The sequence below is a fragment of the Bison bison genome, unplaced genomic scaffold, assembly GCF_000754665.1.
Source record: "Bison bison bison isolate TAMUID 2011002044 unplaced genomic scaffold, Bison_UMD1.0 scf7180017864061, whole genome shotgun sequence".
In the NCBI taxonomy this organism is placed as follows: Eukaryota; Metazoa; Chordata; class Mammalia; order Artiodactyla; family Bovidae; genus Bison; species Bison bison.
In genome coordinates this window covers 6,820,699-6,843,531 of record NW_011494633.1, presented here as the reverse complement: position 1 = coordinate 6,843,531, position 22,833 = coordinate 6,820,699, and the positions used below count along the sequence as shown (strand labels likewise).

Genomic DNA, 22,833 nt, shown 5'->3' with positions numbered 1-22,833 from the left:
GCAACAGGAGCAGCTCTGCACTGACCCTTTCCAACTGCATCATCCTGAGAACTAACATGACTTATGGAGCACTTACTGTGTGCCAGATGCTCCTTAAAGGGCTTGACATGCATTAACATATTTTTTAATCCTCCCCATAGGACTCTGAAATGGACCCCGTTGTTGTGCCCATTTTATAGACCAGGAAACTGAGGCATGGTGAGGTTAAGTGACTTGTCCAAGGTTACACAGCCAGAAAGTGGGAGAGCTGGGTTTAGTGAGCTAGACATCTGCTTCCCAGCCCTTCCGCAGAATCACCCTAAAGTGCGTGCTGAGAGAGAGGATGGGGATGAGGGTAGGTGTTCAAGGCAGAGCGTTGTCCTGCTGTAGGTAAAATTCCAGTGTCCACCAGGCTCCAGTGAATCGCAGAAGGGCTTCGGGGATGGGCTGGGGCAGCAGCCCAGGGAGCAGAGTGGCTGACAGCTCAGCTCCATAAGGGAGGGGAGCAGACCAAGTGTACTTCGCAGGAGAGCCCTTGGGACAGCCCATTCTCCCCTCGCCATGCCCAGGTTCTTGGACTGCTCCTGAGAGGTGCTGCACTAGCCAAAAGGTGCCCTCTTTGCTGGATGGAGCCCCACTGAGACCCCCTTTCCTGCCTGGGAAGCTGGCTGAGCCATTGAGAAGGCATTGAGAATCCCCCTGGGATTCTCTCCTGGTCCTGACCCCAGTGTCCCTCCAGCCACCATCCCCTCCACCCAAGCCCCAGGAATAGGGGTCTTGCAGCCAGCAGCCTGGCTTTAGAAATGTCTCCTCTCCTCCTGGCAAAAGGAATCCTACTCATTTACTACCCTCTCCCTAAAAAAGGCTGGAACTCTGTGCCCGCCAGGCTCTACCCATCTCCCTTGTAAGTTCCAGGATTCCTTCATCTTGGCATTATCTACCCTCAAAGGCCCTTAAGCCTCATCGCCCCTGTCCTTACCCGTTTTAATAGACTTTTCAGACCTAGCCCAAGACTGAATATTTTAGGGAGAAAAGCAGAAAAATCTTTGGGCCCAGAGATTTTTGGGGGGAGAGGGGGCAGAGATTTTTGTCTTGATTTTCTGGAATTCTGATTCTGACAAAATCCTTCTATATTGATGATAAATTTAGGAATGTCAATTAAGTCCCTGCAGGGCCTCATGTTGGGGGCCACACAGGATCTCGCTGTAAAAAAATGCACCCCTCACCCCCAATTTTCCAGGTTAGGTAGACCTCACTGAGTCAGAAATCAAGCCCACACAGCAAGGTCAGAACTGCTTGAGGCCCCTGGAAAGGGGTGGGTGGGAGGGAGGAAGAGTAAGAGAAACAGAGGAAGAAAGGTCCTGGGGAGAGGGAGACTCAGAGTCTGTCATTTCCAGGAGCCCATCACAAACAAGGCAATTCATCTGAGCCTTTTCTGAGTTTCAGAAAGTGTCTGTGAGCATCTATAAAAATGGGGTTTGGGGGGCCCTAGAACACAGTATGTGCTGGATTAAAGCAAGATGACACAGGCTTCTGGGAGCAGGGTCCTGAGAACTTTGGGGAATCTCCAAGAGGAGGGTGGCAGAGGGCCTTCCCAAGGTGATTGGACCACAGGGCCCATTTGGGGATGGAGGGCAGAGAAGGCCTGCTTTATCATCAGGAGCAGCAGAATGGTGATTCAGTAGAAAGATGTCTGGGTCAAGACATGGTAGGAGTGAGTGGTGCTCCAAGCCCACCACAAACTGGTGGGGGGTCATCGGGCAAGTCATAGCTCTCCCAAAGCCTCAGCTTCCCCATGAAATGAATCTCGCAACTTCAGGCCTGGCTTCTTCAGGAGACCATTGTGAGAGGGGACAAGACAACCTGTGGCTGCTCATCGTGTCGCCTCTGAACAGGCCTGATAGTCCCATCCCCCTGAAACTACTGATAACTACCGCACAGACCCTCCCTCCCCTAAACTAATCGCCAACAGCCTTATCCCACAGGCATCAAACTGTCACTGCCTCCCAGTCCTCTCGCTGGGTTTGGGGAGGCGCTAGGGACATTTGAGAAGGCAGAAGCAATCAATCCCTAGGCTTTCAACGATGACTGTAAACATTCAGTTTAGTGAACACACAATGATACAGGAGGTGACCGAGCTGTCACCTCTTGGGCCTCAGGTCCACCCAAGAGACAGCAGGATTGTACCATGGGGTCAGTCTACCCAGCATGTATGGCGTGGACCCATCAGGAGGCTGTGGTCACTCAGGCCTGGGGCCAGGAGCTAAAGCCCTTCTGAACCCCAAAAGAGAGGAGGTGGCATCCGAGCCAGGCTGGAAAGCAATGCTGCGAATTCAGTCTCAGCAAGTGAGCACAAGCCTTCTCAAAACTTCCCTCCCAGCCTTCCCCATGCCCAGCGTGCCTAGGAGGAATGGCTCCTGGGGCTAAAGGGCCTTTGAAATGAGCTTCCAGCGGTGCAACATGAAGTGTTTGAGAACCACGGGTGTGCACTGATTTAGTCTGGACATTCACCATCATCCTCACCACCATTTCCCTCTCTGCCATCGCCATGACGATCACTGCCATCCACTACACCACCGTTTCTGTTACCGCTGTCATCACCACCATCCACCACCATCACCGTCACCGTCAGCACCGCTGTCCCCTCCACCACCAGCATCACCGTCACTGTCATCACCACCATCAACTCCACCATCGTCACCACCACCGCCTCCCTTACTATCACCACCATCTCCGCCCACCATCGCCACTGCCTTTACCGTCAGTGCCACCACCCCTACCATCACCATCCCCACCTCCACCGCCATGACCAGCAACAGCACTACCACCACCCACCTCATCACATTTTCCTCTTGCCTTTGACCACCCAGGGATAAGACTACAAAGCCCAACCATGAGCACCTCGCCTCTTTTAACCCTCTGCACCCCCAATATTCATCTTCATGTCGATTTGCTCATATCAAAGAGATCAACCGAAGGCTGACCAGAGAGCATACCAAGCTGAGCATACATCGTGGTTTGTCCAGAACAGTTCCAAGTCACACCTATCTTCCCTGCTTTGTTATTCACTATGCCCTGGTTGCCTGACACAGTATATGGTTACCCTATAACATAAGACCACAAGGACTAGCGCCCCAAGGAAGCTGACCTGGACCAGAGCCTGGTGGGGTAACTGGGAGGGTAAGATACGCCCCCACCAGCTGCTGATAACTAATGGGTGTGCCTGCCTCCCCCTCGTTTGCCTTCCCTACTCCTGCCCCCAGGAAACCCCTGAGAAAAGAGGAGAACGGCACTGGCGTTGCTGAGTACCCTATGACTTCCTCGCAGAGCAGCAAAGGGGTGGACGCGAACAGCGCTGTGGTATGAGTCCGTAGGCCCCGGACTGCTGGCCAGAGGGATGCCTTGGTGGTGCTGGTGGAGGCGGGAAAGCAAGTGGACACGAGCTGACACTGGGCTTGTCCAGGACTTCATCGCCTTGCAGGCTTCGAGCCTCCCAAAGGAGAAAGCCTCCTTTGCCCAGCCTTGCCCCTTGGTCAGCCCACAGCGCGGATGCTGCAGACACCAGGCTGAGCCAGCAGGCAGCAGTCTCTGGGGTAGCGCCGCCTTCCGATGCCCCATATCTCTTCCTCGTCTTGTGTCTGATCCGTGGACTGTCCCCCGGCTGGTGCCCAAAGCACACACCCCAGGAAGGCCGGGAGCCTGTCTGCTGGGGCGAATAGGTCCCCCCCCCCTTTCGCCTAAAGGAAACCTCCCCTCCCCACCAGGAAGCCCACCTTCTTCTTCCCCGACCACGCCGTTCCCGACAGAAGCCATGGGCACAGCCACGAGACGTCCCCGTTCAAAGGTGCTCCCACCCATCCTCCCGCCGCCCTGTTGCTGTCTCAGTCTTCAGGGCCTGCCTTCACCCTCCCACCTCCATCACAGGCCCCTGCCTCCTGACTCCACCACGGGGGGCTGTGCGCCTTGTCTGCAGAGTCCAGACTGAGCCGAGAAGCCCGTTACACCCCCGGGTGGGGTCTGACCGTCCAGGGCTAAACGACGCCCTGAACCCCAGGCCTGGGGCCCTGGAAGGACGGGGGCCACTACCCCTGTCCTCAGACTCACTCCCACACCTGACCCTCAGAGGACCTGACGCTTCCCTGTGAGCCAGCCCCTGCCTTCCCCTGGCAGAGGCCACCCCCATGCCAACCCCACCACCGGCACTCCGGCCTGGGCCCCCGACGCTCCCTGAGGCCTGGTACTCCCCTGTGAGCCCCCAGGCCTGCCATCATCCTGAGGGAGCCAGTGTGCTTCTGTGGCTGCCTTGAATGTCCCTTGTGTTCTGAAAGTGCTGAGCCCTCTGGAGTGGTTGGTGGACAAAGGGAAGGAAAGGAGACGGGAGGAGAGGGACCCTCCCGGCCTGGTGACCCCGTCTACTGGCGGAGTGACCCCCACCTGCCAGCCTGTTTCGCTGGTGGCCAGTCACTCTGTGGGCACATCACTGGGGCCCTGGAGACAGCAGCCTTGTGCTTTTGCACTCCCGGAGGGTTGCAAGAACACTTCTGGCCCTTGATTCCCTCACCCTCCATGCACTTGCATGGAGGAACCCATCACAGCCAGCGGCTCCACTCTCTGGCTATGCAGGGTCCGAGCCGGGGACCCTGTCTGTCTCCCAGCCCACAAGTGTCAGCTGTTCTCTGGAGGGCGTCTGGGCCACAGGTGAGACTTTCACATCCAGGGGAGACTGACAGACTGAAAACCAATCCCCGTTTGGGCTGAACCTTGAAACATCCATCATCCGGCAGCCCTGGTGCCCACAGAGGTGTCTGTGTGCCGAGAGCAGGGGAGGTGAATGCGCCCTGACCTTGGCCCAGGTCCTGTCGCCAGGTCAGTGACTGCAGGCTGAGGACAGGCCCCGGGCAGAGCCTCCAGAAAGGGTCTTCCCTTCTTTTCAGTGTTCCCCGTGTGAGGACTGGGTTTGGCTCTGGACTGGCTTTTGCTCTCCCTGTGCGACCCCTGTGCACCTTAGCATGGAGCCACCTGTGGCCTTCCTCCCTGCCCCCACCCAGTGGGTACTCTGGTTCGTGCCCTCCACTTGCCAAGGATGCAGAGCTGAGTGAAAAGCAGGCCAGAGGCTGTGGGCCCTCAGCGGGACAGACCCCACCCCAGAGTACTTTCCTCACTGCCTGCAGCTCCTGTTGAGTCCCCTGCCTGTTCCCTGAGCAGACCCCCAGGCAGGACCCCAGGCTGACGCACACACTTTTCTGGGTCCAGAAGTGATGCGAGAGCATCTTTGGCCAGAGGGAAGAATCCTGGCTAAGCGGTCGTGGAGCCCTGGGCAGTCAGTCTGGGGGGACATTGAGGGAGGCTGGGCACACACCAACTTTTGCAAAAGCTCACTGATCCCACCTTCCCCAACCTGGGCTTAAACCTGAGTGGCTCAGATTTTGCAATTAATCCTCCAGCCCCAGCCAGGCTCCCCAGAAAACCATCAGTCCTTCACTCTGGAGCTACTGTCTGCTTCCCTGGGGACACACAGCCCGGGCTCTGTGCAAAGCTAACATTTGCACATAAATTCCCCCAAATTGAGTTTGTCAAATCTCCTCTCACCCAGTCTTTTCTTCTTTACTAAGAAAAGACCCCAGTTTTTAAAAGAGAACAAACCCAGAACCGGCCATTTGGAAGACAGCCCTCACGGGTGCAGCGAGAGAGCCCCCATGGATTTTCAGCTTAATCAACAGAAGATCCCTAAAACCACCCACCCTGGTATTTGAGCTTAAACTTAAATTTCAGGAACGTATCTTCAGCCCCTCAACACGGACCAATCCTCAGGCTAGCCTGAACTTTCGAGAGTTCAGACTCTCGAAAGGAAAGGCACATTCCTCTTCTGCATTTTCTCAAATAGATATTTTTCGACCGTCTCCTGTCAAGCCCAGCTTTAGAATGGCATATAAGATCTTCCAGAGGTTTCAGGTGTTGCTTAGATGCTTCTAAAGCAAGTTTTGGAAGAAAGACTAATAGCTGTAAAAATAGACATATATATTATATACAGTTATATATATTTAAAGACATATCTATCTATATATATATATATAATTACTGTACTCTCTGAATCTGTACAAAGTATGATTTCAACAGCCCAGGTAGTGTGCGATATCTAATGCATGAATGTAAATACCCTCAGACCTGCCTTCCTCATGGTTGCTAAGAGTGCACGGGAAGAAGCCTCCTGTTCCCAGTTCTGTCTCAATGGACCAATACACACGTGGGTGCCCTCCTGTCCACCGCCGAGCCTTTGATGTCGATTCTGTGCTGACATGTTGTGCAGCAAGCAGGACAGGCAGCGTGGAGTGTGGGCTACATGCTGCTTACGAGGAAGAAAGCACCATGCCTTTTTATTTTCAATAAAAATATACTTATGAAGATGGCTGTCTGTTGTCATTTGTGGTGGGGGCTTGGCCCCGGGCAGAGTGGGAAGGAGCGAGCAGACAGTGCACAGGTGTGGTCCTCCCTTGAGGCCCTGCTACAGACCCAGGTACCTGGGATATGGCTGGTCTTGGTCCCTTGCCTGCCTGGTTTCTATATGGTTTCATCGTAATTCCCTGAGGTCGGCATTTATGGGGATTCCAAGGTACTCAGCTTTTCCCTCACCCCCCATCCGGCCACGTTGATCCTTGACTCAATCAAAAGGAGGCTGGTCAACCATCCTAGCTCGCCTGGGACTGGGAGGTTTTCCTAAAATGTCGAACCTTCGGTGCTGAAACTGGAAAAGTGCCAGGAAGATTGAACGAGCCAGTCACTCTCATTTGACAAGTTCTCGTGGGAATCATGGGGGGTCATGAACCCGCGGACCACTCTGGAGGGGAGATGGCTAGAGCTGTGGCCAGTGGCGGGGCTCCTGCTATGTCCTTCTCCGGTCCAGACCTCGGCTCCCATGTCAGTCTGCAGCACCTCCTCACCCAGCTGCTCAGAGTGCTGTGGTGGCCGGCCCTGCACCCCCAAGCAGACGGGTCCCTGCCCTGCAGGAACAGTCCTGTTTCCCCGGACTTTTGGAGGAAAGGGGTTCCTCTCTGATTGGCAGGGCGAGATGGAGAGAGAAAGCAGCTGCCCTGCAGCCTCATCGGTTTTATCTGAGGGCTGAGACAACAGTTTGGACACAGCCAAGGTCACGCAGACACAGACAGTGGCTGGGGCTGGGGTTTGCATGCAGACATGAGTGTCTTCAGCACACAGCGCCAGACATGACTGAGGGAACCCCAGCCCAGACTATCTCCCCACAGGTGGGGTGCCGCAGGGCCCCATCACCTCTACATGTGTCCCCACGGCTTCAGAGTCAGCTCCACGGAGGCAATCAGGAGGGCTCTGTGTGCCCAGAGTCGGGGGGTCAGAGTGCTCTCCAACCTGACAGCTCAGGGGGATGTCGGCTCAGCACAGGGTCTCAGGAGGAAAGGGCCCATGTCCCATGCCGCTGGGATCAGGGCAGAGCGGGGAATCCATGGAGGTCCCCATCGAGAGCCAGGAGGTCGTCATCTCGGTGGTACCCCCTGGAATTCCACGAGCTGTCATTTGCTGAAACCCAGTACAGGTCCTGGCATACAGTGGGTCCGCAGTGGACAGTGGCCATCACTGCTGTCATTGCCACTGCGGTCGTTAATAAGCTGCCACCTGGGCCACAGCAAGAGCTCTTCTATCCACTGGTGGCTCACTCAGGTCCCCCTGGTGGAGATGCAGTGGAACATTTCCGGCCTTGTCTCAGTGGCCCTGCGCTCCAGTCTGGTTAAACTCATGGTAGCAAACCCCGAGGCCAACCAGGCAGGAGGCAGGGGACACCAGGCCTGTGTGCGAGGCGCTGCTGACTCCTGCAGGTGCCTGGGCGGGGAGTGGAGCGTGAGGGTGGCAGCAGGAAGCAGGGCCAGCCTGGGAGAGGGGCGGGGAGGGGCTGAGGACTGGGGCTGAGGAGCCATCAGCACAGAGAGGCAGAGTCCCCTGCCACGTCCCATCTCCACTTGCATCTCTGGGGCTTTTTGCCAAGATTCCAGCTCCAGAGACCAACACGGCAAACAGCAGCATCTGCTCTGCCCACCTGCCGGCTTCATGCCCACCCATGAGCCTCCCACCTCCTGCTCGGGGTCCTGCCCCTGGCACCCTGGTGTGAGACACAGTGAGATCCACAGGTCCCCCCGGGGGGCCCCCGGAGGCATACTGGAATGACTGCCCCTGACCAAGAGGGGATGGCCATTCTTCCTTCTCGGCAACACTGCACTAAGACACACCAAGTGTGGCATCTCAGAAGATGGTTTGGTGAGTGGGAGTGAGCAGTGGCACTTAATTCCAGGTGGTGGCCTCCCCAAGGCCTCATCTTGGGGCTCACACACATACCCCACCTGACTAGTGACCAGCCCCACCAGACACTCACTCTCCTCCTCCACTCTACCCTGCCCCCCTATCCCTGCCCAGGCCCTAAATGCCTTCTAGTTCCCCTATCCCTTGCCCCAAATTTGTTGCTGTTGTTGTTCAGACACTAAGATGTGTGACTCTTTGCAACCCCATGGACAGCAGCATGCCAGGCTGCCTTGTCCTTCACTGTCTCCAAGGTTGCTCAGACTCCCATGTCCATTGAGTGGGTGATGCTGTCTAACCATCTCATCCTTTGCTGCCCCCTTCTCCTCCCACCTTCAATCTTTCCCAGCATCAGGGTCTTTTAAAGTAAGTCAGCTCTTCATATTAGGTGGCCAAAATATTGGAGCTTCAGCTTCAGCATCAGTCCTTCCAATGAATATTCAGGGCTGATTTCTTTCAGGGTTGACTGGTTGGATCTCCTTGCTGTCCAAGAGACTCTCAAGTCTTCTCCAACACTGCAATCCAAAAGCGTCAATTCTTCGGCGCTCAGTCTTCTTTATGGTCCAACTCTCACATCCATACATGACCACTGGAAAAACCATAGCTTTGACTGTACGGACCTTTGTCAGCAAAGTGATGTCTTTGCTTTTAATATCTATGTCTAGGTTTGCGGTAAAGAATCTGCCTGCAATACTGAACACCCAGGTTCCATCTCTGGGTTGAGGAGATCCCTTGGAGAAGGAAATGGCTATCCACTCCAGTATTCTTGCCTGGAGAATTCATGGACAGAGGAGCCTGGTGGGCTCCAGTCCATGGGGTTGTAAAGAGTCGGACACAACTGAGTGATTAACACTTTCACTGGGTCTGTCCTAACTTTCCTTCCAAGGAGCAAGTGTCTTAATTTTATGGCTAGAGTCACCAGTCACCATGATTTTGGAGCCCAAGAAAAGAAAATCTGTCACTACTTCCACTTTTTTTCCCTTCTATTTGCTTGAAGTGATGGGACCGAATGCCATGATCTTAGCTTTTTGAATGTTGAGTTTTAAGCCAGTTTTTTCACTCTCCTCATTTACCCTCATCAAGAAGCTCTTTAGTTCCTCTTCACTTTCTGCCATTTAATACTGGCACCTGGGCTCTAAGGGTGCCCTCAACCCCAGAGAAGGACCCAGAGATGGGCCTGATACACAGATGGTCCCTCCTCTCTCACCCTTCAAGGAGGTCTTGCCTCAGTCATGTGGGCCACAGACTTGGGAAGCCCCTCTGCCAAAGGTGGGCCATCCTTACTAGGCCCCCCCGGGAGTAGCGAGGGTTCCTGGAAAACAGAGGGGCCTGCAGGGCTTCCCAGAACAATGTGAATGGCAACCCTGGTCCTCCCGCCTCCCCTTGGCCGGAAACACATAGCCTGCTCCTCCCCACTAGGCCGGTTCCAGTGCTCGCTGTGGGGAGCGGTGGCCCGAGGCACCCTTGGAGCCCAAGTGCCTGACTGTGGACCTCATCCTTGATGGCTCTCTGTGGATGACTGGGTGGCATCAAGAGGGTCTTCCTGGGATGGCTGCTCAGGGACAGGAAGCAGAACTCCGCCCCTGTGAGCTTGCACTGGGTTCTCATCCTGTAGCCCTCTGGTGGGCATGGTCACCACTGACAAGGCTGCAACGTGCTCATTCAGTCGCTCCCGTGACAGAAGCCTTTGGCCTTTGACCTCAGCCCAGTGCTCCTGCACTCATGCCACACCCCTATTTCTTCCAGGAGGTTTCCTCAAGGGGTAGGGGGTCGTTTCCTATTGGCTAACCACAGCCAGGGCCATCTGAGGCCAACAGAGAATGGTGAGCCCCAAAAGGGAGGGGGTCCAGGCTTAATCCCTCTCCTCTTCAGAGCTTGCTGAGGGCAAGCGCGCTCCTTTGCTTTTGGTCACGGCAAACACAAGCCACCCTTCTCAGAGGTAGTGTACTGCCTGCCAGCTAAGAGGGGCCATCAGGAAATCCTCCCAGAGCAAAGAAGTGACTTGTTGTCTCCACCATTAGAAATCAGAAGCAAGCACAAAATTTGGTTTGTTGCTCTTCATGTCCCCTCCTGACACCCCTTAATTTTTTCAAAAATGTCCTCCTTTTCAGATTCACCAATACATGAAAATAACCCAATTATTAAAAGGGAGTCGGGCAACCCCACCCCCCCCCAGCCCCCGCAAGGAAAGAGGCTCTCTGATGGTGGTCATGCAGGTCGGGGGATGTCAGAGTACATCCTGACGTGATGTACTTGACGTGAGCCCAGACCAGTATCTACCCAGGAAGACAAGGGCTCCAGAGGATGGTGACAACATAGCCCACCACACAGATGATCTCCAGTGAGGCCGCTCTGAACCTGCCCTCAAGGAGGAGGGCTGACGAGTAGGGGGTCCTTGTCCTATGGAATTCCAGGGGACTGGCTTCACGCCACTGACTTTTTGCCTGGAGATTTGCCCTCAGCCTTTCAAGTGAGATATATTATCAGGGGTTCATATGTTCTCTGTGAGAACTTAATTTTCTATTTCATTTTTATGTCAAACTAAAAATAAGTGTAATAAGCATGTGTGGATCCTAGGAATGAGCACATGAGATTTCAGGCCCACAGTCATGTTCACTGCCCAGCGATGACAAACAGCACCATTTTAGTTGACGAGGGTGATGAGAAAAGAAGTTGGCCAGGTGCCATGGCTGGCTTGCCTCCCCCCAGCTGGGCCTCTCTGGGGAATCCCTCTCATCTGTCTGCCACACCCTTTCAGGGAGCTCATCCCGTCCCACCTACACCTCCCCTCAAATGCATACCATGCCCCCATCATCCCCAGACCTGAGGGCACCCCACTGCACACTTGTTGTCCTGGGGCATCTTGTCAAGCCCAGAAGGATTCCTGGCTCTCGCCCACGACCTCTCTTCACCCCATCGTCCTCACCTCCACACCTGGCCTCTTCCACCACCACTGTTTCTCTGCCCAAACCCTGACAATCGGCCTTTATTCCTCCTTGCCTTTCAAATGGGACATGTTCTCAGGGATGAACATCTGCCAGTGGCCCATAAGCCAGCAGGTCTTCCCAGGTGGCGCTAATGGTAAAGAACCCACCTGCCAATGCAGCAGATGTAAGAGATGCAGGTTAGATCCCTGGGCCGGGAAGATGCCCTGGAGAAGGAATGGCAACCCACTCCAGTATTCTTGCCTGGAGAATCCCACAGACAGAGGAGCCTGGAGGGCCCCTGTCCATAGGGTTGCAAAGAGTCAAACATGACTGAAGTGACTTAGCACTCATGCACGCACACAATAAGCAGCAAGTCCTATCAACCTGGTCTCCAAAACACTTAAATCTGTCTGCCTAACTCAGCCCCCACTGCCCCCATCCAAGCCACCACCACTTCCCACCTGGACCACAGAGAAAACCCCTGCCTGGATGCTCTGCTTCTACACTGCTGCCCCCAGGATCCTTCCCACAAAAGCCAGAAGGGTTCTTACAAAACATACATACATGAGTTAAAATCCTGCCCTTGACATTTTTCACACTCAAAAGCCACACTCCTTACACTTGCTCACAAAGCCTCTGCTTCTCCTGTACCCACACCCCTGTCACCCTTTCTCCCAGGCCCTCCTTCCCCTTGGTCACCCTGTCCTCTCTGAGCCCCTCACATATGCCAGCCCCTCGCCATTTGAGGTCTTTGCAGCCACTCTCTCTCCGATTATCAGCTGTGGCTCTCGTCAACCACCCCTAGTCCTCTCTAAATGTCACCTTAGTTTATTTTTAATATGGTGCATCTCACCAGCTAAGGGCTTCCCTGATGGCTCAGTTGGTAAAGAATCCGCCAACAATACAGGAGACCTGGGTTCAATCCCTGGATTGGGAAGATCCCCTGGAGAAGGGACCGGCTAACCACTCCAGGATTGTGGCCTGGAGAATTCCATGGACTGTATAGTCCATGGGGTCGCAAAGAGTTGAACACGACTGAGAGATTCTCACTTTCACTTTTGTTACCAGCTAAGGACACTTGTTGATAAGTGTATGCATCTCCTGTCGTTCCTCTCTCATATAAAGTAAGGTGTGTGAGGACAGGGGCCTACTCTACTTTTGGGTCTTGAAAGTTAAAGTGGAAAAGTGGAAATGAAAGTCGCTCAGTCACGTTTGACTCTTTGCGACCCCATGGACTATACAGTCCATGGAATTCTCTAGGCCAGACTACTGGAATGGGTAGCCTTTCCCTTCTCCAGGGGATCTTCCCAACCCAGAGGTTGAACCCAGGTCTTCCGCACTGCAGGCAGATTCTTTACCAGCTGAGCCACCAGGGAAGCCCTTTAGGGTCTTAGTCATTGTCAAATCTCCAGACTCCCGAAGTGATTGGCACCAGAAATATTTGTAGAATTAATTAATTGATTATTTAATTACGGGTTACACATTTAACACTGAACACGTAGCATCAAGAAGAGAATATAGCATTTTATTCCACATAACTGTTCAGAGACCCCACCTCATTGAATATGGAGGGGAGCGATTGAGGGAATAGGAAAACCTGAATTTGCAAACTGTTGGTGTTTGGGCCTCCTCCAGTGTAACTGGTCTCTTTTGGATGACTCCGTCTCTTTGGTGTAGGTACTCAGACTGAGAACTGTCTCCTCAGGCCTGGTCCCCTCCAGGAGGCACCCAGGTGGGTTCTGAGTGGGGGTCTGTGCTCTCTGGTGCAGGTAGAGTCAGGTTCAGACCACGTGGTATCTTTGGGGTCCTGGCAGGTCTCGTGGCCGGCCCAGGTTGCTTCCAGGAGAGGTGACTACAGGGCTCTGCCTGGGCCCTTCCGGTCTCTGAGGGTGGCCACGCCTTCTGCTGCCACTGTCCACGCTGCAGCAGGTTCCTTCTCCCAACCACAGCTCTGCCCATCTTCCTGCTCTCTCAGCCTAGCCACCAGAACTCTGGAATCTGCACTCCTAGGCAAGCCAGGAGAGGCTGCTGGAGATGGGGTGCAGGCTTCTATTCACAGCCCCTCCCCACCCCAGGGCTGCAGGCTCTTCTCCTGGAGGCTGTGTGCCACCATGTCATGGGCTCCCTGGTACATTTCCATCTGGGCGTACCATTCTCACCCCAAAGAGGGAAGCTGCAGACATGCCCAGCTGGCCTCTCAGCCCTGCCTTACATCTGTCTCCCTTTGCCTTCAGCCAACAGTCCACTAGGGTCCAGAAAAGGCAGGCTCTTCGTTCCCTCAAGCTGTGTGGTCTGAACCTCCTCCCACCCCATGCCAGCCCCGGAGCTAGGCTGGGAACATGGTTTCCTGGAGAAGAACAAAAGACATATCCATTTATTATTTTCAAAATATTATCCCCCTGACAAACACAAGGATGTGTTCACACAAATGATGAGGCAATGCACCATCTGGGCGAGGATTTCCCAGTTGCTCATTCAGACAGAGAAATGTGGGAAGCCTTGAGTCATACATGCAACCCAGCAGCGTAGGAATGCCGCATCCCAAAAATGGAGCCAAATGCCCATTGCAAGCTGTGATTTCATTTCAGCAAAACACCAGCTGTCACACAACATTGCAGTTGGAAGAAGAAATGGCTGCCTGAGTGTCAGCTGCCTAGCCCAGAGCCTGGCATTCCTAGGAGCCTGGCCTTTAAGTTTAGCACTTCCTGTTCTATGATTCCCTCTCTGTACTAAGTACTTGACAGACATCATTACCATCTGCATTTTGAGCTGATGAAATGGAGTCTTAGCAAGATGGAGTGACACGCTGGTGGTCAGAGAGCCAGTGGTCGGGAACGTCCCTGACTGACCTGGCTGCAGAGCCTGTGTTCCTCGCCATCCGCTCCCAGCCTTTAGCCCCGCAGCAGTGAGCTCTCTGAGCTGAAAGCTCTGGGCACACACCCTGTGGTCTGAACTTGGCCCGATCCGCCTCTTTGGAGCCCTCCCCTCTCCACCACCCCCACTGCACCTCCACCTGAGCAGCGGGATTGTCCTCACCTGGAGGGTTTCTGTCCTTCACGCCTGATTACTTGCTGGTTCCTTTCTTTTCCAAGTGGCCACTTGAAGGAGCGGAAATCAGGGCGTCTGCCAGGCAGCCCCAGGAGGCTCCCTCTCCACTGGCCTGCGGGTGGGGGCCTGTCTGGACTGCATGATGAAAAAGCCAGTTCTTTGTTCCACCAAATCCGTGCCTTCCGCCAATGTCCCGTGCACCCTTCAGAGATGAGCTGCTGCCAGGGGACTCACCTTGGAGAGACCAGCCCTGACCTGAAATGAGGTCGAACTGACGGGCTGGGGTGTGTAGAGGCAGGGTGGCAGGCCATAGTTATGTTGATGGGGGCGCTGATGCTAGGGAGAGGTAGGGCCCCTGAGGGGCTAAAAGCATGGCCTCAAGTCCTGCTTGGCCACTGCCTTGCTGAGTGACTCTGTGACAATCCCACCCCCACGAAAGGAGAGGGTCTAGGCAACTCACAGGCCTGCAGCGGGGAGCAGATGAATGAGTGATGCCCCAAGCCAGAGGCTACAGGGTTTTGGCTGAGAGGCTTCCTGCTTGGGAGGCAGAGGTCCGCAGTGGGAAAGGCACAAAAGCAAAGCCCGCACGCTCTATTGGAAGTGTTCAAACCAAAGGAAGAAATGCAAGTTCAAGCTCATCGAAGAAAATCTGCTGTGGGCCAAGTTTAACCAGCAGGCTGGGGAATTCTGGTCTATGTAGTTCTAGGTTAACTTGGCGAATAGCAAAGGGTCTACCTATCACTTACCTACCAGGATTACGTAGTAGAAAGAGCCACGTTTTTGGAGGCAAATATATCTGGATTCAAATTTTGCTCTCCCTTTTACTGAGTGACTCCCACAAATATTGTCTTTCCAGACCTCAATTTCCTCGTCTGTAATATGTAATAATAGAAGTGCCTGCCTTACGCCATTGTTGAGAAGACTAAATGAGATTACTGTAAAGTGCCTAACATGTAGTAAGCCCTCACAGAGGGTCCCTATGATTGTTTGAATTAGGGGCACGTCTCCATAGGGCTAAGTAAATGCTTAATAGACCCCTAATCTAATCATCACAGTCTGTAATTCATAAAATTTTATTGTCATAAAACTATTTTATTAAGTGGGAAACTGTGACTTAATTTGTGAGCTGCAATTCTTTCAAATGAATTCCCAAGGAGAAAATGCCTTGTCAGATGAAGTGACACGGGCTTGATAGAAATTTATTATAGATGATTAATAATAAACAGAGACACTAACAAGACTGAGCTGCCTCAGAAAAAGCCCTCAGATTTGTATTCCCCATGCTCTTGGCACATTTTAGCCAAGAGCCCAGAACCATAAAAAGGGGGTAGGGCAGGGAGGGGCAAAGAGGAAACATTTACTGAATGAAGTTCTGACTTGAAGTCAGATGGCATTTTGGTCCTTACGCGACTGCTGCCAGCTGCAGTAGTGTGACTTGATGTATGCAGTGTGTATGTAGCATGACTTGGGTGAGTTATTTAACTTCTGGGCCTCCACTGCCTTACCTGCAAACTGGGAATAATAATAACAACTATCTCATGGGGAGGAAAGGGCTAAGAGGAGTAAAGATAATGTATGTGAAGTGCTTAGGACCTAGCTGATACTCAATAAATGGTAACTTTTGTGGTTTCTCTGGAATTCCCTTCACAAGAGGCTCACTGCTGTCAGTGAAAGGAACTGACTGACCAGCCTCTTTCTAGTAACCCTTTTTCTCCCAAAAGGTTCAACTCTCATAAAAACATACTACTGCTACTGCTAAGTCACTTCAGTCGTGTCCGACTCTGTGTGACCCCATAGACGGCAGCCCACCAGGCTCCCCCATCCCTGGAATTCTCCAGGCAAGAACACTGGAGTGAGTTGCCATTTCCTTCTCCAATGCATGAAAGTGAAAAGTGAAAGGGAAGTCGCTCAGTCGTGTCTGACTCTTTGCGACCCCATGGACTGCAGCCTACCAGGCTCCTCCATCCATGGGATTTCCAGGCAAAAGTACTGGAGTGGGGTGCCATTGCCTTCTAGCTTGGTTCTATTTCACTGTGTTCCAATTGCTCCCTTCATGCTCCTTAAGATCATTACTGTTAAAACACCCAATATGCCCCAAATACATATTTGCACATTAATTCTATTAAAGAGGTATATTAAATGATCTACATTGTCCAATTAATGCCAGAAGCCCTTGAGTCCAAGCTCACGAAAGAGTCTGGTGCATAACACATCTTCTCCAGGCCAATCCAATCTGATTGGCCTGTTGTTGCTTGGAAATGAAGACGAAGATGCTGCTATCCCTTGGCCTCAGATGAGACTCTTGGGGAAGAGAGTTGCTGAAAATATCCCATTGCAGGCAGAACAACACGCTTGTAAAGATGGTATACAATGAAGACTGGGCATCCTTGGTTAATGGGCGCATTTCAGCTCCTGTGGGTCTTGTAGGTCTAGATTCTGAGGGACGGGCTGAAGGAAAACCCAAATGAGCCTGCAGCTGTGAGCTGTCCCCTCGTGTGGTCTTCATAAGGTGGCACAGGTCTTCTTGGAGGTCCATAGAGTTTGGCACAGTCTCCCAACCACCACCTCAGTCCTCCGTTCATTTGCACTTTCCATGGTAGACGGCTCCATTTTACAAATAAAGCAAAACAGAGGTCCAGAGAGGCTTAGTAACTCGTCCAAGGTCACCCAACTAGTAAGAGGCATGCCCATGGCAAACAATCACAGAATCGATGCATTTGCAGATGTTGGCCCATTCCACCCTTGGGAATCTCAGAGTGTGCTGCTCACACTTTGGAATGAGTAGGATTCAGTGAGGGAAGGGAAACAATCAACTTCCGGCCCTTCTCCAAGCCAATATTCAGCACTGGCCAAATTGGGACTGGAGTCTCTCTGACGTCTGTGCTGCTGTCAGAGGCATCACCCTGGGCTGGAGTGTGGGGTCACAGGACTCAATATGGGCAGTGGTTGAGAGCACAATCCTTGGGGTCTGGCAACCTGGGGTCAAGTTCTAGTTCTGCCTCTTACTAGCAGTAAGACCTTGGACAAGTAGGCTTACTTCTCCAGGCTTTAACATGAGAACAAAAAACAATAACACATAACTTTTCATTGAGTGCTTACCACGTGCCAGGCATCGCTCTAAGCTCTCTCCTTGCATCCTTTTATTTCATCATCTCAACAACCCCATGAGGTAGAATGTGTCATTGTCCACATTTCACAGATGAGGAAACACTAATAATATAATTTCAAAAACCCTGAGGCTTTAGGGAAAATACGCCCATGCAAGGGTTCAACTCAGTGCTCCTCGGTGGCGTTCACCTAGGCCAGGGATCAGGAGACTTTCTGTAAAGGGGTCAGATGGTAAATATTTTAGGCTCTCAGGACCATACATTCTCTGTCACGATCCTTCAGTTCCGCTGTTGTACTAGCACAAACACAGCCATAGACAATATGCAAATGGCTGGTGTGGTTGTGTTTCATTAGATTTTTTACAAAAACAGGTGTGGGCTGTAGTTGTCTGACTCCTGACCGAGGTGAATGGCTTCTCCTTCTCCTTGTAAGGACCCAATCCTGCTAAACTTCCATCTGTCCTTTCTTTTCCTGGCTTTTTTCTTCCAAGTACCTGAGCCCCACTTGCTGGAGAGATTAACAAGAAGGACATAACAAAAAAAGATGGGGATTCTGGGTAATGAAGTGGGAAGGAGGGAGTGTAAGCCAGAGAAACTTGCTGGTCTCTATGAGCCGGAGAAGCGGCAGGGTCCCAGCAGAGACAGTATTCGGGTCAGTCACATGGTTCTAAGGGGCAAGGAAGGAGACCTGCCAAAGTGGGACCAAGTCACCAGGTTTTAACTGGTGTGAAGGAAATAGGTCTGGAGAGCAGGAAGTATAGAGGGACCCAGTTAAGAGGGCTGAATTAAGGAGTCATCCCCAGCCCTCGTAGCGGGGTGCGAATATAAGGGAAATAGAGGCAGTTCACTCAAGGAAATGGAGTTGGAGAAGTAGCCATGGATGACTCTGGGAGGACTGGGCCACCAAGATCCTGGCTGCCTGTGGCAGCATGGGCTCAGGACTGCTAAAGAGCTGGGTCTACAGCTGAGCCCAGATAGGAAGTTAGTTAAACCCCAGGGAAAGCAGCCAGGGCCTCCTGCTCTGGCCTGTTTCTGTAACCCCCTCTAGGAATCCTTGCATAAAAATTAGAAAATCACAATTTAGCCCTTGCTGAGCCCACTGGGTAGCTCAAGAAAGACCTGCTGCTTAATCAAATCCATTCAATTCACTAGACATTAATTAAATACTTACTACATGCCAAACCCTAGGGATTTAGACAGGACACATCCTCAAAGCTGTCACAGTTTACACATAAGATAAGTACATGCACGGCTTTTCATAATACAAGACATAATGTGCACAGAAGCATAACCAAGCACGACTGGGACAGAGAAAAGGCCTTTTCCAAGAGTTCGTTAGCGAAATATGAAGAATAATCATTTCTATACACTTATTCTAGGGGCCTATTTGTTCCCCATAAGTTTTCATAAGAATGGAGATCTAATACCCTATCTTTCCAGAACTCCTGCAAAATACTTAAATATTTGAGGACTTGTTTCCTGCTGAGAAGCATTAAGACATCAGACTTCCCAGAAGAAAAGAGAAACTTCTTCATAACCAGTGTAAAAAAAAAAAAGTTTCAAGCCCTCAAAGTTCCTCAAAGAGAAGGGACTTCAAATAAATTGGGTATTCCTCTCACCAAATGATGTTAAAGAAAGCCTTCTCCTCTTAAAATTGTACTTACTGTTAAGAGAAGTTATACATTTTAAAAGTTTAGAAGAAATGGTTGTCAGGAACTAAACCCTAGCTCTATAAACTGATTTTAAAAAACCCCAGGCTCACAAAGATAATAAAAAATGCATTTAATAGCATGTCAATATACAGCTTAAATGTGTATTAAGTCTTCTTTTAGTCAGTGCATTACAGGGATAGAGAAGAGAAATATCATTTGTAAATGCACAGTCAGACGCTAAGTATCAGTGCTAATAAATCTTGGTGCTCTTACACTATTAAAATTCTGATTTATGAAATGTAGCTCCAGGTGCAGTGTTCTGTGCCAGCGTGGGGAGTCGTATGGTCCAGGATGCAGTCTACAGTTTTAAATTGAATTGTATACAAGTATTAACAAAAGAATAAAATTTATTACTCACAAAACTAAAGTGGTCGTCATAAAGCATACAAGAAAGTACAGCCTAGAACGAATGAGCTGAAAAACCTAGTTTTAAAAATAATCAAAACGTACTGGACAGTCCTGGAAAATGACATTAGAAAACAAAGAAAACAATTGGCACAGGTTAACCACCTAATTTCTAAGTGCACTTTGTAATGGTCCTTGCAAGCTGCCACTTTTCCCAGGATAATGACAAAAAAGCTTCAGTCAAGTGTCACTGGCTTATGGTGACGGTTTTGTTTTGTTTTTTTTCTTTTTTTTTTATTGCATTGCCAAGAGTGGATTTTAAGAAAAAACACTACAAAGGTTTCAAAAACCCTATTTATTCTCTATCATCAAAAATAGCAACAGGGGGACTTATACAACTTTTCTGTGAGTACCCACCAGTCTATTTTTTTTTTTTTCTTAAAAAAAATAGAAGTTAGTTAAAGAAAAATGATTTGGTTTTTTAAAAAATAATGTAAGGAAACACTTAATCAGATAGCCCAAGGAGTCATCAGAAATGTGTAGCAAGAAAGCGTCATTGTGGCCCTCTCCGGCCTTTGCACGTCTTTTTACTAAACTAGAAAGAGAATGTACAGTACCAATATGTTCCCCAACCTGCTTGGATTGAATTGTTTTGTTTTGAAACCCATTATTGCTAAACCAGAGTGTTGACACTGAGAGCCGTGGAGTCCGCTCATAGAGGATAAAATTGAGAGGCTGCTTCTGAGGACTGGATCTCCACCTGCGCCATTTTGAACTGGGTGCACTGCAGCCACTTACGCAGCGCGGCCAGGCCGGCACTGCTCTGGGCGGAGCCCGGCAGCGTCCTGAGGCTGTGGTGGTTCACGTTGTTCTGGATGGCCTGGAGGCGAAGCTGGAGTCCCGCAGATAAGTGCTGTCAAGAAAGGGGCAAGAACGGGCACTTTAGTTTCTTCCCTCCTAAGGTTCCCCATCCACCCAGGGAGTGCTGGCCTGGACTTCTGCAGGTGGAACTTCGATGTGGCATGGGGACTGACTGGCCTGAAGAAGGCCGGCTCTCAACTGTGGCAGCGCTCAGGGCAAGGGATGTGGGCTGGTACCATGTCCTTAGGGCCCACCTGGCCCAAATCTACCCAAATGATGCCTTTCCCATCTAGACTCATGCACTGCAACCTCAGCGTATGGGCTGACACCCCAGGAGCTGTTCACTATGAGCACCTGTCATTCAGGCTTTGCTCCCAGGCTCCCTGGATTCAAATCCTGGCTCCTCCTCTGTAAACAACTTAGGGAATGAAGTTTACGATCTGTGTTTGGATTTGCTCATGGACAAAGTAGGGCTCGTAACACTCACCTGATGGGTTTTTTGTAAGGATAAATGAGTTAACAGGGATCAGAACAGAACTTGGCACACAGTAAGTGCTTGGGACATTTTAATCCTGATTATAGTCTTTCTCTTCTCAGGTTCGTGCACTGGAAGGAGCTGGGTTGTAAGCTTTTCTGCTCTTTCCTAGCCTTTCATCAAGTTCTGCTGGCCTCCTCTCAGCACTCTGTGCCATGTCAAATTGCCACAGATGACCACCATGCAGGGAGGAGGGCAGTGCAGAATGCCTCGGGGTGGAAGTCTAAGCAGTTTTCACAATAGAAGCTAGTGTTCCAATGAGGTTTTCAGCAAAGCCATTGGGCTTACTGATGGCCACCAACAGCAGCAATGCCATGAACCAGGATTCAAAGCCTATGGTTACGGCTGGCAGCTATATTTCTCCCTTGGGGTCTGGGCTCCCTGAAGTCATTTTCTTTGCTTCCATGAGCATCCCATCCCAACTCTAAGAGGAGATCCAGCAAAAAGACTTCCATCTTCTCCTGTGATACTCCTAGGGCCTGTTAGACAGGACCCAGTTTTGGATGGAGTGGTGGTTAGTGCCACCATCTTAATGCTAGGCCCCAGTAACTGCATTCCCAGCCACAGAGTATGTCCGGCCCCACAGTAACAATGCGTCACTCAAGGTGAGGCCTGGCAGTGAGACATACATTCAGTCTTCTGCTTCCTGGCTGGCAGCCCTGTCCAAATTACTCTTCTTTCTCATCCTAGGTTTCCTCTCATGTAAAATAGCAGAGGCGTGGGCGAGTCTCCTCTTGTTCAATTCTATCATTCACTCAGTGCTATCTTTTCTTAGTATAATTCTTCCCATCACAAAAGTCAAGCTTGGCGGGCAGGAAATAGCACTGGACATGCCTGGGACCAGATCCCAAGGGTATCCCCTGAAGGCAGAGTCGCTTCTCAGCTGTATTCTATCTAGTAGTCAGTAACGGAGCCTGGTCCAGCTCTGGGATCCTCCCCCTCTCCCTTCATCAGCGATGAGTAGTAGGCTATCGGCTCTTGCCATCACCTCAGCCACATGCCCCTTACCTCGGCCACAGGGTCTCCTGCATTACTACCCCCAGGGACCACGAACAGGTAGTGACTGGAGCATGGTAGAGCCCTATGAATGTAATGAGCCTCTGTGGAGGGAAGTGAGCTTCCAGGCCACCCAGGGGTGACTTACCTTGATATTTGACTGAATCATTGGCAACCACATAGGTATGAGCTGTATGGAGAGACACAGAAGATCCGTTATGACTGTTCTGCATTCTCCCACATAAGCCGTGCTTACTGCGAGGCAGAGCGAGTGCACAGAATCCCTTTAACATCACAGAAGGATGTGGGCCCTAGCTGCAAAGTTACTGCTATCAGACAACTGTCTCTCTGAGGCCAAATCCCGCTGAGCTGGTGGCATTTGGAGGTTAATAAGCGCCCCATGAGTGCCTGAACCACACACTTTAGAGTAAATGACTGATTGTCTCTTGAAAGCTACCAAGCATGGGAAATTAAATGTGTATTTATTTAATTAAATCCTCATTCTCTTGAAATAGCATTTCCTCCTTGGGATGTTTAGAACTGTGTCTACAAGTAGCATGGTGATGCTGTCTGCCTATGGTTGTTAAGAAAATATCACTGGCTTACTTCACGCCATTGTGTATTCCTGCCTCATTTGTCAAAGATAAGGTGACCATCGGTCCGTGGGTTTCCCTCTGGGCTTTCTATCTTGTTCCATGGATCTACATTTCTGTTTTCATATACTCATGCTCAGTTGCTAAGTCATATCTGACTGTTTGTGACACCATGGACTCCTCTGCCAGGCTCCTCCATCCATGGGATTTCCTAGGCAACAATACTGGAGTGGGTTGCCATTTCCTTCTCCAGGGGATCTTCCCGACCCAGGGATGGAACCGTGGGTCCTCTGCTTGGCAGGTGGATTTCTTACTGCTGTGCCACCAGGGAAATCCTTCCATACACTACCATGTGTAAAATAGATGGCTAGTGTTAAGCTGTTGTATAGCATAGAAAGCTCAGCTCGGTAC

At 51.3% G+C, this 22,833-nt stretch overlaps 1 protein-coding gene across 6 annotated transcripts in view; it reads right to left on the bottom strand.

Annotated features, from left to right (window-relative positions):
- Positions 1–19,427: 19,427 nt before the first annotated feature.
- UNC79 (unc-79 homolog (C. elegans)) overlaps positions 19,428–22,833 on the bottom strand; it is a 286,801-nt gene continuing 283,395 nt past the window's right edge. For all 6 annotated transcript variants that reach the window (XM_010836213.1, XM_010836214.1, XM_010836215.1 and 3 more), the window contains 2 exons: positions 21,978–22,019; positions 19,428–20,350 (listed from right to left, as the gene is read on the bottom strand). In XM_010836213.1, the coding sequence (XP_010834515.1) occupies positions 20,150–20,350; positions 21,978–22,019 (243 nt within the window). In that variant the 3' untranslated portion in view covers positions 19,428–20,149. The remainder of the gene's footprint in view (positions 20,351–21,977; positions 22,020–22,833) is intronic.